The 15,639-nt window shown below is 37.1% G+C and overlaps 1 protein-coding gene and 1 pseudogene across 2 annotated transcripts; both read right to left on the bottom strand.

The window, feature by feature from the left end:
• Positions 1-1,198: 1,198 nt before the first annotated feature.
• On the bottom strand, positions 1,199-11,293 carry LOC109085770. 2 transcript variants are annotated; one of them, XM_042764967.1, is made up of 5 exons: positions 10,830-11,293; positions 10,327-10,528; positions 3,409-6,219; positions 3,057-3,131; positions 1,199-2,337 (listed from the first exon to the last, which is right to left on the bottom strand). In XM_042764967.1, exons 2-5 carry the CDS (start codon positions 10,335-10,337, stop codon positions 1,785-1,787), a joined length of 3,450 nt encoding a protein of 1,149 aa, XP_042620901.1. In that variant the 5' UTR covers positions 10,338-10,528; positions 10,830-11,293; the 3' UTR covers positions 1,199-1,784. The 2 variants fall into 2 exon arrangements, with proteins under 2 accessions (XP_042620901.1, XP_042620902.1); XM_042764968.1 differs by lacking the exon at positions 10,327-10,528.
• A 1,146-nt stretch (positions 11,294-12,439) lies between these two features.
• On the bottom strand, positions 12,440-15,132 carry LOC122146517 (annotated as a pseudogene).
• Positions 15,133-15,639: the final 507 nt, after the last annotated feature.

Genomic DNA, 15,639 nt, shown 5'->3' with positions numbered 1-15,639 from the left:
CAACAACAACAACAACAACAAAAACAGTCCAACTATCATGGCAGCAAACTTGCAACTTACTTTGGAAATATGTCTTGTAAGATTTTCTTCTTTCAATGATATAGTTGTAGCTGGTCAGATCTGTTTTGATATGATCACATGTACTGTATAATGCAAGAACAAGACTTGCTCCTCTTCTAGTAACTTGCAATTTTATGTTTCATCCACATATGGCGATAGAGAGCCCATAATTATATAGTATTCTTCCTTTAAAATGATCTGTAAACTGGGAGTTATATTTGTATTTTTTCTGATGCTGATTATTATCACTTAAACTGTTTTTAGTCTCAAATATGTCAGGGTTTGTGTGGAGGGTGGAAAGTAAATTATTATAATTTTTTTGTTTTAATGTAAACCATACATTATACATGCAAATTGAAGATTTAACTTCACTACTAGCATACAACATCATGAAAGTGACCTCGTCTTGGTGACAAATGCACGCATACTTGCTTAGTTATGCTGCCCTTTCTGGTTTGTTTTGTTCCAGAGCTACTAGCCTTTAGGAGTGTATTACAATGGCTAAAGGTACTGAACTCGCCTGCTCTCTTGGATGAGGGCTGGCTGTGAGGTCCACTTGCTCTTTGGCATGGAGAGAGAACCCGACCCCTCGAGTGCAGCTGTGGAGAGATGCTGACATTTTGGGCTCCTGTCACATTACACACACTGCAGAGATTCAGTTTTTTGGGGATACTAAGTGGAAGCAGAATCTAGTCCAAAATAGTGCATTGCCCCTAGCAACAGCTTATTAATCAAAGAAAGCTACCAGGGCATGAATAGCTCTGCTGTGGATTTGTGTTTAAGAGTGCGCTTCTACATATAAAGCCATGAGTGTGTCAGGCAGCCAAACTTTTAATTCATCATAGGTTCTTCATGCTTCGCCACGCTCTTGCAACATGTCATTGTTTGACTTTCAAAGCCTTTTAAGAAAGCCTGTTAGGCCACAGATTGTTTAGGGCATTGGAGACCTGAAGTATGCATCCACTTTCCTTTGGGAATTTTGGAGTGGAGCTCATTGCTTTCAGACCAACTGCCTGTCTGTCCTTATTGTGTACTAGAACAGTCGATTGAATATTATAACACTGTATGCTAACAACAGCTTCTTGTACCAACTTATGATTTAGTCAATGCTAAAATAAAAATAATTAGTATGTGGACAATTAAAAAAAAAATCGCAGTTATATATACTGTATGTTTATACGTTCAAAGGTTTATACATTATATATATTTGAATATTTGGGCATGTGTAGGGAGGAAGAGAGGCTTTATTTGGAAGAAAAGAGGCAAAACACCCATCTTTGTTGCAAAACCTTAAATCTGTGATTTATTTAGCTAAAATTCAGCCATTGAAGCTCCATATTTCAGTCCCATACCAGTCCTCTGACTTTAACAGATGATAGCTGTCCATTTGGAAGATCAAAAAGGAAGTGATGTACTATATACTCATAATGTCACGTCCTAAAAAAAGCATCTTAATTGCAAAACCCTTCATAACTAGTCATTGTAACTGTAGATAAGTAGTATAATGCATTTTTAAAGTAAATGTTGAACAATTTCATTTTCCAAGGAAAACTTGTTTCATAATTTAAATTCTCCTTGGTAGTTCAGTCACAGAATACCATGTAATATTGCTCCATTCCACAAAGTATGTCAGACTTCAGACAGCATTAGGAGAAAAAGTTGTGACTCCGAATACCAGAGGGTTGAGAGTCATGCATGAAAATCAGACACTTGACATTATGTAGTCATTTCCTTTGGACTTTGTGTGGCAGCCAGCTGAACAGTTTCCTGCATAATTTCTTCCTTTTGATTTTAGCCTTGAACAGGCACTGATTCTGGGGGTGAGTCTGAGACTGAATCTGAATTTGAGGCAGAATCTGAGGCATAATCTCAGTCTGGGATTGAATCTGAGATATAATCTGATTTTGAGATTGAATCTGTGGCTGAAACGGAATCTGTGACTGAGCTTGAATCTGAGGCTGAATCTGAGATGCAGTCTGTGGCTGAGCCTGAGGCTGAGACTGACTCTGTGGCTGCGACTGAGTTTGAGACTGAGATTGAGCCTGAATCTGGCACTGAATCTGTGAAATAATCTGAGGCTGACTTTGAGTTTGATTCACAGATTGGCTATGTGTCATAATGTTCGCATTTAGCTGGTGTAATTTGTGATTCTGAATGAGTGAGGTGAGTAAAGACAGAGATCCTTCATATCCTTCTCTCCTTTCTGGGGATGATGGGCACAGACTCTGGAAGAGTTCCTTGAATCTTCTCTCCCGTTGACGGAAGTCATACTCCACACTAGTCCAAAGGGAGAATAAGAAAAGTGGAAAAGAGACAAGGGAAAAGGTAGGGGGAACAGAAAAGTGAGCATTCGATTTATGATTGTTCAGGCTTCATAGTTCTTTTTTCCCCTTGGAATTACATACATTTACACCAACGTTCATTACTAAAGTCTTCAGTGTCACATGAAACTTCAGAAATCATTCTAATATGTAGATTTGGTGCTCATATCCTATTATTATATATGTATGATTTTGGGTTAATAGTAAATTCAAAAGAAACAGCATTATAAATGTTTTTACTGTCACATTTGAATCAATTTAATGCATCCTTGCCAAATATAAGTATTAATGCCTCAATGGTAGTGTACACACAAATATACTGTACTATATTAATTATCAACAAATATATGTTTCTGTGTGCAATTACAAGTCAAATCTGTGCTTTTTCTACTGTTCTTTTCAACATTATTTTCTCCCACCATCAATATGTTAGTAATGATAGAATATAATGACAATATATTTTAATGAAAATATTATTAATAAATAGTATTTTTTTTCTTTTTTTTAATTAACCTATGATGGGAGAAAATAATATTTAATGTCTTCTTTCGCTCTCCACAGAAGAAAGAATTCTTACAGGTTGGGAGCAGCATGAGGTTGAGTAAATGATAGAATTGCCAATTTTGGGAGAACTACCCTTTTAAAATGGTTGGTAGTCTCTCTGGGTGCTCTCACCTGTAGACAGCACATGCAGTCTTCTGACAGGTGGAACAGTCACTGAAGTCTTGGCCAGTCCGAAAACATCGGCGACTACAAAAATAGCAGACAGGGAAAAAGATTTTAAAATGCAATGTTTTAGTATGTCTTTTAGTATGCCTCACATTCATAAATGCAGTTGGAGCTCTTTTATAGCCCTTATTGACCTACGCTTGGAGATAAAACCAAATGTACATCAAATTAAACTACAATTATACTTTCTTCCTGCACCTCGGCTCTAAAACCTTTCTCACAATTACCTTTAACACATCCAGCTCACCAGTCACACTTGTCTATTATCTGCTAATCTTGGAATAACTCTGTCTCTCACCCTTTGCTGATTGCATGGCTCATCTCCAGATCCTGGATGATGTTGAGCAGAGTTGTGATTCTTTCCTTGTTGGACTGCAGACTCGCCTCTACCATCTCTAATCTGTGCTTAGGGTTCCGCGGACTGCAACATTTAGGGGATGCAGGCAGCAACCGGGCCACAGAATCCGGATGGTCGTGCGTTATGGAACAGTGTTCACTTGTGATGGGCCTAGTCCCTTCAGAATGAGATTCCCTCTGTGTCTTTAAATTCTGGAGATTTCCATCTTTCTGTGTGTGTTCAGTAGGCAAAGTGCCTGAGGGTGCCAGAAGTGAGTTTTGACTGGAGGCCACATTCAGGCCTCTGTTTTCACTGCCCCCTGTTGTGAATTTAAAAGCTGGTGCTTGTGGAGGTGCAGAAGAAGGTTTAGGAGGTCGACAAAAGGGAGGTGGTTTGTTTGGAGGTTGAAGCGAGTGTTTTGAGCCATTGATAATTTGACCTTCTGGTTCTACTGCCTTAATATCAGCCTGTTTCTTTGACTCTGTGTCACTCCAAAATTTTAATTCAGTCCTGTTGTGTGTTGTAGCTTGAGGAAAAGCCCTAGCGGAAGCAATGGTTAGTAATGAGGACTCAAGAGTGTCATTATTAAGCTGATTCAGGACAGAGCGTCTGAGAACCGTAGGCTCTGTCTGTCTGTGTGGCGTTTTTGAATGAACACACAAAGCGTGCGAGGCTGATTTGACCCCGGGGCTCGTTTGAGAACGTTCTTTGGTGTACGAATGCACCTCCACCTCAGTCTGAGAGGTGGTAAATGCATTTGAGAGGTTCTGATGGTTGATTGTTTGCATTGTAAGTGTGGCTTTGTGATGGGTTGACATATTTGGGGCATGTGAAAAGAAGAGAGTGTCATTTTGGCTTTTTGACTCACGATAAGGATGTGACATTGCGTCTTTATGCACGGATATACCCTGCAGTGATGTTCCACTGGTGTTCGTTCGCTGTGTGGATGTGTGGGAAGCTTCCTTGTGCATGTCAGTGGGTGAAGGAGTGCCGTTGTGTATCGATTCATGATGTGGTTCACCGTGAGGCCCTGAGAGTTTAGGTGTGTGTGTCACCAGTGCAAAATGCAAACGTGAATCACAGGGTGAGGATTCTGACTCTGTGTCAGCGCAGATTTGTGTCCCGCTTTGAGGTTTAATGCCGAAATTTGTGTGTGAGGACATTGACGGTTTAGTATGCATGTCAAACTTGGACTCTAATCCATTAGGTAATTGAACCTGACTGTGAATGTTTGAAGCAGTGGAGGATATGACACCTTCATTCACACAACTCTGCACTATAGATTGGCGTTTAATGTTTGAATGTAAATGAAAACAGGCAGGGGATTTTGTCTGATTAAACCGTGAGCATCTCGAAAGTGCATCACTGCTTTGAGGTTGTTTCAACGTAGTTTGCAAATGTTTGATGTGTGTTTTATTTTGTGGCTGGGGAGACTCTGAGTGTGTAGATTTCACTTGGTTTCCTTGAGTTGGTTGTTTCTCATCAGGGTTTGGCTGGTGAGATGATCTGAAGTGGGTGTTTGTGTGTGGTATTCTGTTATCTATCTTCTCTGACAGGCTGTTTTTGTGTGTTTGGGGAGGGTTGACAGACACAGGAGTTCTGCGGGGACAAGAGTTGTGAGGTTTGTGAGTGTTCAGGTGTGTGTTTACGACCTTTGTTGAGCCTCTATCCTCTTTCACGGTAACAGTGAGAGTGTGTGTATTTAGAGCCGATGAGCGACTGGTATGATTAATGTGTGTGTTAGCACTAGATTCCCTCTTGACTGTGTGATGATTAGTGAGGTTTGATGCCTCACTCTGCTGAGCAGGCAGCAGAGATAATGGCCATTCCTTGTTTATATTCATGTTGAGATAAGAATGAAGGTTAGTGCTCATGGGGTGCTTTTCTGATTGTGTAGCACTGCAGTTGGTGTGCCTTTCTATCTGCGTATATTCCTGCATGTTCTTCCCAGGGTAAAGAGGGGACAAATGTCTCGACTGGGGTCCCAGAGAACCTGCGGAATTTGGTGGTGTAATCATCCTTATTTGGCTGTAGAGTCCACAAGGTGCTGGATTCTGTCTTCCTCCACAAGTGCTGCAGATGGTCACGGGAGGTCTGTGAGGAGGTGAGCATGGCGATAACGTTTTTTTCTGTCTGGTGGAAGACTCCTCCCCTTCACTGATGTCACTGCTGATCCCGCCCATTACCTCAGGGTCAACTATGCTCCCATTGGTGAAGTGACAGTTCCTTCTCAGTTTTAACCTGCCGTTAGCAACACTTCTCAAGGGAGGACTGGTTCTAATTGGACGGTTATGGCACTGTACTTCTTCCCTGATGTTTCTACAAATATCCCTCTCCAGTCCCTCAAAGGTCACACCCTTTTTCATTTTAGTCTCCAGACTTTTTTGTTTAATAATTATACTTTTTGTTTTTTCTTTCCCGTTATCCTCCTTTTTACCGCACTCGTTTGGTATGTGGCCATTAGGTGGCATGATCACTTTGTTTTCTGATTGACTATTACAAGCGTCCACATGTTTGCCGTTCAGCTGTAGTTGGTTGTTTCTCATTGCAGGTGATGTCTGCACACCGACATTACAGTGATGGGACAGTGTGAGGGCCGCCATACTGCTGGTCCCATTTGTCATGGCCCTCCAGATGCGTGTCCCCACAAGTGCTGGCTCTCCAAGAACTGGCACTGGAGTGGTGTGATCAGCTGCTCGTCTACCCATTTCAAGTATAACTGGTCCAGGCAGATTTGAGTAGAAATCAATGCATTTGACCACTATGGAAAACCTGAGGTGGAAAGAGAAGGAGAACTTTTGGAAATAAATAGACTGAAAAAGGCAGACAAAAGGTTTATAGTAATGAATTTTTTTTTTTTGGGGGGGGGGGGGGGATACAAATACCACGTATCATGCTCACAAAACACTGCAGTCTTTGTTAAAAAATCTGAAAAATGTTTTTTTTATTTTTTTTTATTGTTTGTTTTTATATCTAAAAACATTTTTTTTTTCAACCCAGCTTCATTATCAATGATTTGTGGTTGTATGTCACAGGATTGGATATACTGTAAGTGCAAAAGTGGCAAGTAATGAACTTAACTAGCAAATATTATTGTATTTGGTTCGATTTCTGTTATATATATATACAGTGGAGATCAAAATTAGAGAACAACCTACAATTTCCTAATTTCCTAAATTTCATGGTCACTGCTCAGTCCTATTATAACTTATCCTAAAAGGAGTAGAAGGGCAGTTTTTTAAGCATATTTCAGAAATTAATTGTATTGTAAAGTTAAATGAGATATTTGAAAAAGAACTCTGATCAAATAAAATTAGAGAACACTTATAGATACCTTCAAGTTATTGGTGTTTATCTGGTACCTGGTTCTAATTTCCTTAATTATATGACAAACCCTATTTCACTGTCACCATTTCTCTAATTTTTACTGAAATTGCAAGATAGTGAGGTGCTCTAAGGTGACTAAAACTCTGAAACAGCAGGTTGTCCAAATGAATGCAAAAGGGATGACCCTTTCAGCCACTGCCATAGAACTTGGTCAATCCACATCTGTGATTTCTTGAATATTACAGTTTTACACTGACTCTAATTCATTCAAGACCCCCCAAAAGGCTGGTCACCCACTTAAGACACACGCACAAGAGAGAAGACAGGATAATGAGGAGACTCTCTATGGGGAATTGGTTCTACACTATTGCTGGAATTGCTCAAAAGTTAAGCACTGAAAAGGGTAAGGATCTGTCTTGGCACGCTTAAGAGAAGTCAGACTGAAAGCGCACTCTGCAGTGACGGAGCCCCTCATTATCAGAAAGAATCAAGGCTAGATTCACCTTTTGCTAAAGAGCATGTTATGTGGACAGAGGAGAACTGGTCCAAAGTTCAACTTGGTGATTAGAGCAAGTTTAATTTATTTGGGTCCAATGGGAAACATTATGTTTGGCGTCAAACTGGGGAAAGACTGAATCCCAAGTACGTAAAGAAGTCATTGAAAGGTGGAGGAGAAAGTGTCATGGTTTTGGGTGATGTTTTCTTCAGCAGAAGTTGGGCATCTTATACAGCCACATGACAGCGTGAATGCAAATGTTTATCAGAACCTCCTTCAGCAACATGCGGTACCTTCCCTGCAAGCATCTCCCAGTCAGATTGCAATTTTCATGCAAGACAATGTCCCAGTCACAATGCAGAACAGTTAAAGCAGTTCCTTGAAGCCAAGAACATTGAGTCCTGATCTAAACCCAGCTAAAAATCTCTTGAAAAATCTCCTTGGAAAATCCTTATGGCTAAGAAACTCACTACAGTTACCAAACTATGGAAGAGAGTGGAGAAAGATCACACCAACATAGTGTGAGAAACTAGTGATATCATGCGGCCACAGATGTGCTAAAAAAGCAACAGCCTCTACATTTCCTACAAATTTTTGCCAGCTGTAACCCTCCAAAATTTTTGTCATAGTCTTCTTTTGTGTTACAGTGATCACTGTTCTCTAATTTTGAACACTGAGTTTTCCACAAAATAAAGGTTTTTATTTAAATGTCTTGGTTACTTTGTAAAACATGTTAGTATAACTGTGGTATACTCACAGCTATTATTCCTTCAGATTTTGAGAGATAACGATTAACATTATAGTATTATAGGGGAAAATATTATATAATATAAAATAGTATTCTTTTTTTTTGGGGGGGGGGGTACATAGTACAAGCAATATATTTTAATTTCAGTAAAGTTACAATTTAATTTGCATAACATACTTATCAGAGCCAAATCCATCACCTAATGTGACTAAGTTCAGTATTCTGTAAATGATATCATTAGTCAGTCATGGGGACACACATTCATGCAGCACAAATGGCACTGTTTTCTGACAATGACCCACATACAAAAACTGCAAAGTATCAACCATCTGCTACCGCCTGCAGTTACTTTTCGAAAATGAATATATTATATCAAGACATTGGATTAAAATGCAAAATTGGAGTGCAATCTATTATGAGACGTGTGAAAAAAAAAAAAAAAAAAAGAAAAAAAAAAAAAACTCATGCAATACTTCAGAGACGACATTTCTGTTTCAGAGCACAAGACCTGATAATAGAATGTACAAAAAGACCTTCCTGCCTAAACTAGATGAATCCAATTTGGAAAGAGTAAGCAAAAAGATGAGAGAGAACAAAGTGAAATCAAAAGAACAGAGTGATATCAAAGAAAGAGAGAGTACAAGTGTGCTGTAACATATTCAGATTGCATTACTTGTGATCTTTCTATGCAAAATAAATAAATAATATAGATTATATGGTTTATTTGTGTTAATAATAATAATAAGTACAGTTTCCAAGAATAGAGAAAATGCAGTCTGTTTGCTCTGAGTTAAACTGAGTCAACATGAGAGAGTGTGTGTGTGTGTGTGTGTGTGTGTGTGTGTGTGTGTGTGTGTGTGACTAATTAAATATTTCACACACTGACAAACGTTTTGTTCTGCTCTGACCTGACTTTCTCTTCTTTCCACTGTTACACCTGGCCCCCTGCCAGCCAGGCTCGGCTACCCTCTCTCTCATTCAACCCTCCTTGGGCACCTTGATAATTTGCCTGACAAAGAGGGTGTTAATCAGCAACTGACAGTAAATTTTCTAATGAGCCACTCTAATAAGTGGATGTTTCCAAAATGTGTGCATGCGTAAAATTTTGCCTACATTTAAGGGACCAAATGTCCCCAAAAGGATAGTACAAACTGAAATCATCTATATTGTGGGAACATGTAGAAATATGCTAAATAACATAAAAATAATGTATTAAATGTACTGCAAAAACAAAGAAAAAATATTGCACTCAATTGCACATGTATTGCTTCCTATATGTGAAAAAAATTACATAATCAGATTCCAAAAATTAAGTACTTGTAATTAGATTAACATTTTAAAAATATAGTTACTTATTTATTGCTTACATGATTATGTATTATTCACACATTAGCAATAAATTATTCATAATCTTTCTGATTCTCCTTAATTCCTCTTTTTCATCTTTAAATGTTCCTTTGGTTTAATATCCTATCGCTTATTTTTGTCTTTCAGATATTCACATTATTTCTTATTTACATGCAATGCAGACATTCCCAAACTTTTTTGTCATCTGAACCTCTTTCAACTAATATATTTACTTGAAGTATTTTTTTTTAAATAAATATTTAATAATTAAGTATCACATTTGCATTTACACGGTTCTCTGACATTGTTTAATGGTGAAATGACATGCAGGTAAACAAATAAAATAATTCATTTTTTTAGGAAGTGTTTTATTTCGATTTATATTATTTGTTATTTTAAAATGGTTTATTTAAACATGACATTTAATTTAATTAATGATAAATTTTCACAAACTCACAACAAACTGATAAACAAGTTAGGTCAAAAGTAATCAGAAAGTAGTCTGATTACTTGAAATGTGTTATGTAATGGATTACGTTACTAACTACAATTTTTGTAATTTGGAATCAGTAACAGACTACAATTTGTAAGTAATGTAACCAGCTGTTTATATTGTCCAACAACAACAAAAAATAAATAAATAAATAAATAAATAAAAATAAATTATTAAATATATATTTTTAACATTTGCCATCACTCATTTTTCATTATATTATCTTCATTCAGTGTGTGAACAGGGTTTGTGAGAGGTTTATGGAATGAAAATATGATTAGCTGAGGATAAAACAATATAAGGTCAATGGAAATCCCACTCCATGATAGAAAAACAAACATTCATGTATGTGTTTTTGCAATATATCATCATGACATGAATAAATAGAAAGAATCATGGTACTTTGAAATTTGCAATAAACATTGCAACTATACTGTGACTGTGAGTCACTTTTCAATCATCACTTACTGTTTTGCCATGCATCACATTTCCAGCGAACACACACACATTCCCTCAGCCCCCAGCCTTGAATGTGCAAACATTTCAGATCATCGTGTTGTCCATTCCCCCTAGCATCTTTCTTTCTTGATGTTCTGTTGTAGATGTCAAGCTGACCCCTCTGGGTGGCACCAGGCTGTGGTACCACACATGACAACAGCCTGAAGTCAGTCTAGGAAAGATTGTAGTCTATGAAGCACAAGACTCACAGTCTTTCCTTCAGATATCACAACAATCATGCAGCCTTTTATTGCAGATAAACACAAAAAACAGAGGAATGGAATCAGGAAATGTTGCGAACAATATTCAAACTTGCATCGTTTACATGAGCACCACAGCTCATGCGCTAATTGCTAGGCCAAAGCTCTGGCACAGCGACTAACCGATTTGAATCAGTTACATCGTGCAGAAATGAGATACAGACCACATTACAAAACAATAGACTTTTATTTTGTATATAAACAAGCACCTACCTTCAGTTACATCCTGGGACTCAAACCCCTGAAGATTCCTGACATGTTGCAGGTATTTTTCTATAGGTCTGAGTATCCACAAAAGGTCTTGTTGTCCAGTAAGTGGGTGCAGTGAGGAGACTCTAAGATGACTCAAATCCGCACATGAGCATGTGTTCAAACAGCACCTATCTTGACAGTCACTCCTCTAGCTCTCGGCAGACAGTAATCATCCTCCCTCAGAGGCTGATGGGAGGTTGTTTGCTTCTCTCCAGAGACGTCTGCTTTTCATTTGTTTTGATTTGCTCTCACCTTCACTTGCTGAGGCAGCAAGCACAAAGATGCATTGATCAGTGTCCTCAGCCTTGCGCACACTCTCTTTAACTCTTTATCTCTCACTCTTTTTGAGTCACTCTTTCAGTCTGTCCCTTACCCTATCTCTCTGTCTCACCCTCTTTCACATATGCATATCCAGTGCTGGGTCAAAAGCATCCTAAATTCAGCTAAAATTAGGCAGGGTGGGGGAGAGAAGAGAGATAGAAAGGGAGAGATTGAGAGAGAGAGGTTCTGCATGCCAAGGGGTTGTGTGAAAATTACCAACATTATAGAAAAACAGATTGATGGGTGTAATAAAAGGAAGCTGTCCACTGTGTAATAACATGTGAATTACTGTATGTTATTTGCTATATAATTGCTATAAGAAAGGGAATTGGTAAAAGAGACAAATTACAATTAAAAGGAATGTTATTTTGAGAAAAATCACATTTCTACAAATGTAATATGTATGTATCTTATATTCATATCTTATATGTATCTTATATACATTGAAAAGTTAGTTTAGGTCAATTCTGATTTTAAAAAAAAGTCACAAAATCAATCAATTTCCATTTCACTGGTCTCATGATTACAAAAGTGAGCAAAGAAAAATAAATAAATAAATAAATATAAAAATGTGAAAAGGATGTTTGCATCCACAAGGATATTGTCATTTTGCTATTATATATATATATATATATATATATATATATAATCTACATGATTTTTTTAATTCATAGTTTTATTGTAAATTATTATAAATAACTGTAATTGTATCTGTTTAGCAATGTTTTTACACTATGTACAGGTTTCCAAAGCTCAACACTAGATGTCAGACTTTAACAACAATATGATCAGAGATTCTGCAGCTCATGCACTACAAAGTGATTCACTAAAATCCCAGGAATATTCCTATTCATTTTCCCCCAAAGATTATATTATGTTTCAGATTAATAAAATCTAGAATATTTGTATGCATGATATTATTATTTTATTTTTTATCATCATTATCGTTATTATTATTATTATTATTATTATTATTATAGGTAAGAATGTTATGAGATAGTACAGAGGTTTATATGAAAACATATTTAATACAAACTATAGCATGTAAAATCATTATTGCAGTTAGATTTTTCCATGGTACAGTATATAGTTCATACAGCATAAGTGTGATTCATTTAGTTTTCTTTGAGCAACCAGTTTGAAGTTATAACTCAAAACTAATGAAAGAGCGCAGATGAGTGAATTTCTTTCATTAGGGAATGAAAATTCATAAGATCAACATGCTTAATACAGTGTGCAATGATTGATCACTATAATAGGTAAATGAGGAATCCACTGAAAGTGCTGAGGTTATCTGAACTGTCATAGACCTGGGAGGAGCTTCACACAAACTACATCACCCACTTCAAGCTGCAGGACAGCTCTATTTGATGCATATCTGTGCTGATTGTGATCACGCCACTGACCTATACTCACACAATCTTCTGCCCATTTTTGTGTGAACTTGCACCCAGTGATTGTCTGTTTTGAGTACCACATGCAGTGAATCCGAAGTAGTAGACTTCTTTAACTGGTGCAGTGAACAGACCTGCCATTGACAAAACAGTCAGATAAACCAGAACTGAACATTATCCTTTAGGCAAGACACTGGCTATGTTTGTTCAAAGTACCTGTTTCTGGATTGTAGTTGTTTCTAATATTTGTGAAAATGTTGAATGTCAGTGTGATCTCAGTGCTATGAGGACCTTAACCGCCACACATCCCCAAGTCAGCTGAAAATGCCACTTTTGGTTGTTCTGTGAACAGAAAATATATCGCTTTTTATACTTTATAACACAAGCAAGAGTTAAAAAGAATGATCTTGGATTTATACAGTACTATATTTATTGTGCCATAAATGTGTACATTATCCATTAAACATTTCTATAATTAAAAAAATAAGAATAATTTACCTGCATTTTCTTTCTTAATTCCTTCCAGATGGTTTTCACTGATATTTATTTGCTCAATAATCCCTAAAATGATTGAAATTATTTGTTGTAAACAATACATCTGCTTAAATAAGCATAGGATGTGAGCATAGGATGTGAATATAGGATGTGAAATAAAGTTATTTTTTCTTCCCACATAACAGTGTCTTCCCCAGAACAAATTGTGCTTCTTAACAATGCATTTATTTTTAATGAAATACATGTGCTTTGATCTTTTTGTTACATTTTAATTTAAAAAGAGTGTCCCATGCACTTTTAAATACCTACATTCTCTTTCTTCAGCTCCTGTATTTGTTCTGCCATTTCTATAAAAATACATATAATACAAAATATACAATATACCAATATAAAACAATACTATTTAAAGGGTGAAAAAAGAAGCAAACACTATTACTAAGGCAAGGCAAGGCAAGGCAAGTTGATTTATATAGCACATTTCGTACACAATGGTAATTCAAAGTGCTTTACATAAAAGAAAGTAAAATAATCATGAAACAAATAATTAAAAAACAAAAAACGTTAAAAAACAAAACAAAAAATGATTTAAAAATGGACTTACTTAAAATTAATTTAAAACAGTTAAAAATAGAAAATGATTTTACATAAAATACAGTGCAATCACTTCGGACATCGCACAGTGCTCATTCAATAAATGCACGGCTAAACAGATGAGTTTTGAGTCTAGATTTAAATGTGGCTAATGTTTTAGTACATCTGATCTCTTCTGGAAGCTGATTCCAACAGTGGGTGGCATAATAGCTAAAAGCAGATTCCCCTTGTTTTATGTGAACCCTTGGTATTTCTAACTGACTCGATCCTAATGATCTGAGTGGTCTGTTGGGTTTATATTCAGTGAACATATCTGCAATATATTTTGGTCCTAGATCATTGAGTGATTTATAAACGAGTAAAAGTACTTTAAAATCAATCCTAGATATAAATGGAAGCCAGTGTAAGGACCTGAGGACTGGTGTGATATGCTCAGATTTTCTGGTTGTAGTCAGAATTCTGGCAGCAGTGTTCTGGATGAGCTGCAGCTGTCTAATGGTCTTCTTGGGAAGGCCGGTGAGGAGACCATTACAATAGTCCACCCTGTTGGTGATAAAGGCATGAACAAGTTTCTCCAAGTCTTGACTGGAAACAAAACATCTAATTCTTAAATGTTTTTTAGATGATAGTATGCTGATTTAGTTACTGCTTTGACATGACTACTGAAACTAAGGTCTGTCTCCAGAATCACACCAAGGTTCCTGACTTGATTTTTAGTTGTTTGACCCCTACAGTCCAGGTATGCATTCACCTTGAAAACTTCATCTTTGTTTCCAAATGCAATGACTTCAGTTTTTTCCTTGTTTATCTGAAGAAAGTTCTGGCACATCCAACTGTTAATTTCATCAGTACATTTGCAGAGGGAGTCAATGGGGCTGTAGTCATTTGGCGATACAGCTAGGTAAATCTGTGAATCATCAGCATAGCTGTGATAGGCAATTTGGTTCTTTCTCATTATTTGACTTAGTGGGAGCATATACAGGCTAAACAAGAGCGGTGCAAGAATTGAGCCTTGTGGGACTCCGCGTGTCATGGACGTCCACTTAGACTTGTGCTCTCCTATACTCACATAATAACCTCTCCCTTCTACAGTAAGTATGACCTGAACCATTTGAGTACCATCTCAGAAAGCCCGACCCAGTTTTCCAGTCTCTCTAGTAGTATGTTATGATCAACGCAGCACTGAGATCTAGCAATACCAGCACTGATATTTTGCCAGAGTCAAAATTTAAGCGAATATCATTTATTATCTTAATGAGTGCTGTCTTAATAAACTAACTTGAATTTTGTTTCATCACCATATCCAACTTCACTCTGAGCTCCACCACCATGTCTCTTACATCTTTCACCTCAGTCCAAATGTTGGATTGGTGTTTTTTTTCTTTTCTGTTAGTGAAATCTTGCACCTCAGTTTGTCCATCAGTGAGCAACAGATGACACAGCAGAGCAACACTCACATTCATCCAGACAAAACACCTTGGTTTATGAAAATAACACAAACAAGCTTTGACATAGTTAATCATTATTAGTCTTTATTGACACTCTCTTTTCCTATATCCTTTTATTTTTGTTTCTTTTTTCACCTTGGATCGTCCCTCAGTGAGTGACAGACAGTACAGCAGTAGAGCAAGACTCATCCTCATCCTGATCTTCACACACACACACACACACACACACACACACACACACACACACACACACACACACACACACACACACAAAATAATAATAAATAAATAAATAAATATTGGAAAGTTTATGGAAATAACACGTAAGGTATCAGCTTTGTGGTAGTTAATCATAACTACTAATTATTGACACAGATGTTTCTCACCTGTATCAATAAAAATACAGAATCAAATATTAAAGTGAAGCCCAACTCCAGGGGTAAAGTTCTGTTTGTTTCTGAAAAGTCATGTGCTCTTGAGTTTCTGTCTGGATAAACTGCTCTGAAATTATTTTAAGTAAAA

Source organism: Cyprinus carpio, chromosome A10 (genome assembly GCF_018340385.1).
Source record: "Cyprinus carpio isolate SPL01 chromosome A10, ASM1834038v1, whole genome shotgun sequence".
In the NCBI taxonomy this organism is placed as follows: Eukaryota; Metazoa; Chordata; class Actinopteri; order Cypriniformes; family Cyprinidae; genus Cyprinus; species Cyprinus carpio.
Note: the sequence above shows the minus strand (reverse complement) of the source record. Positions and strands in the feature narration are given on the sequence as shown.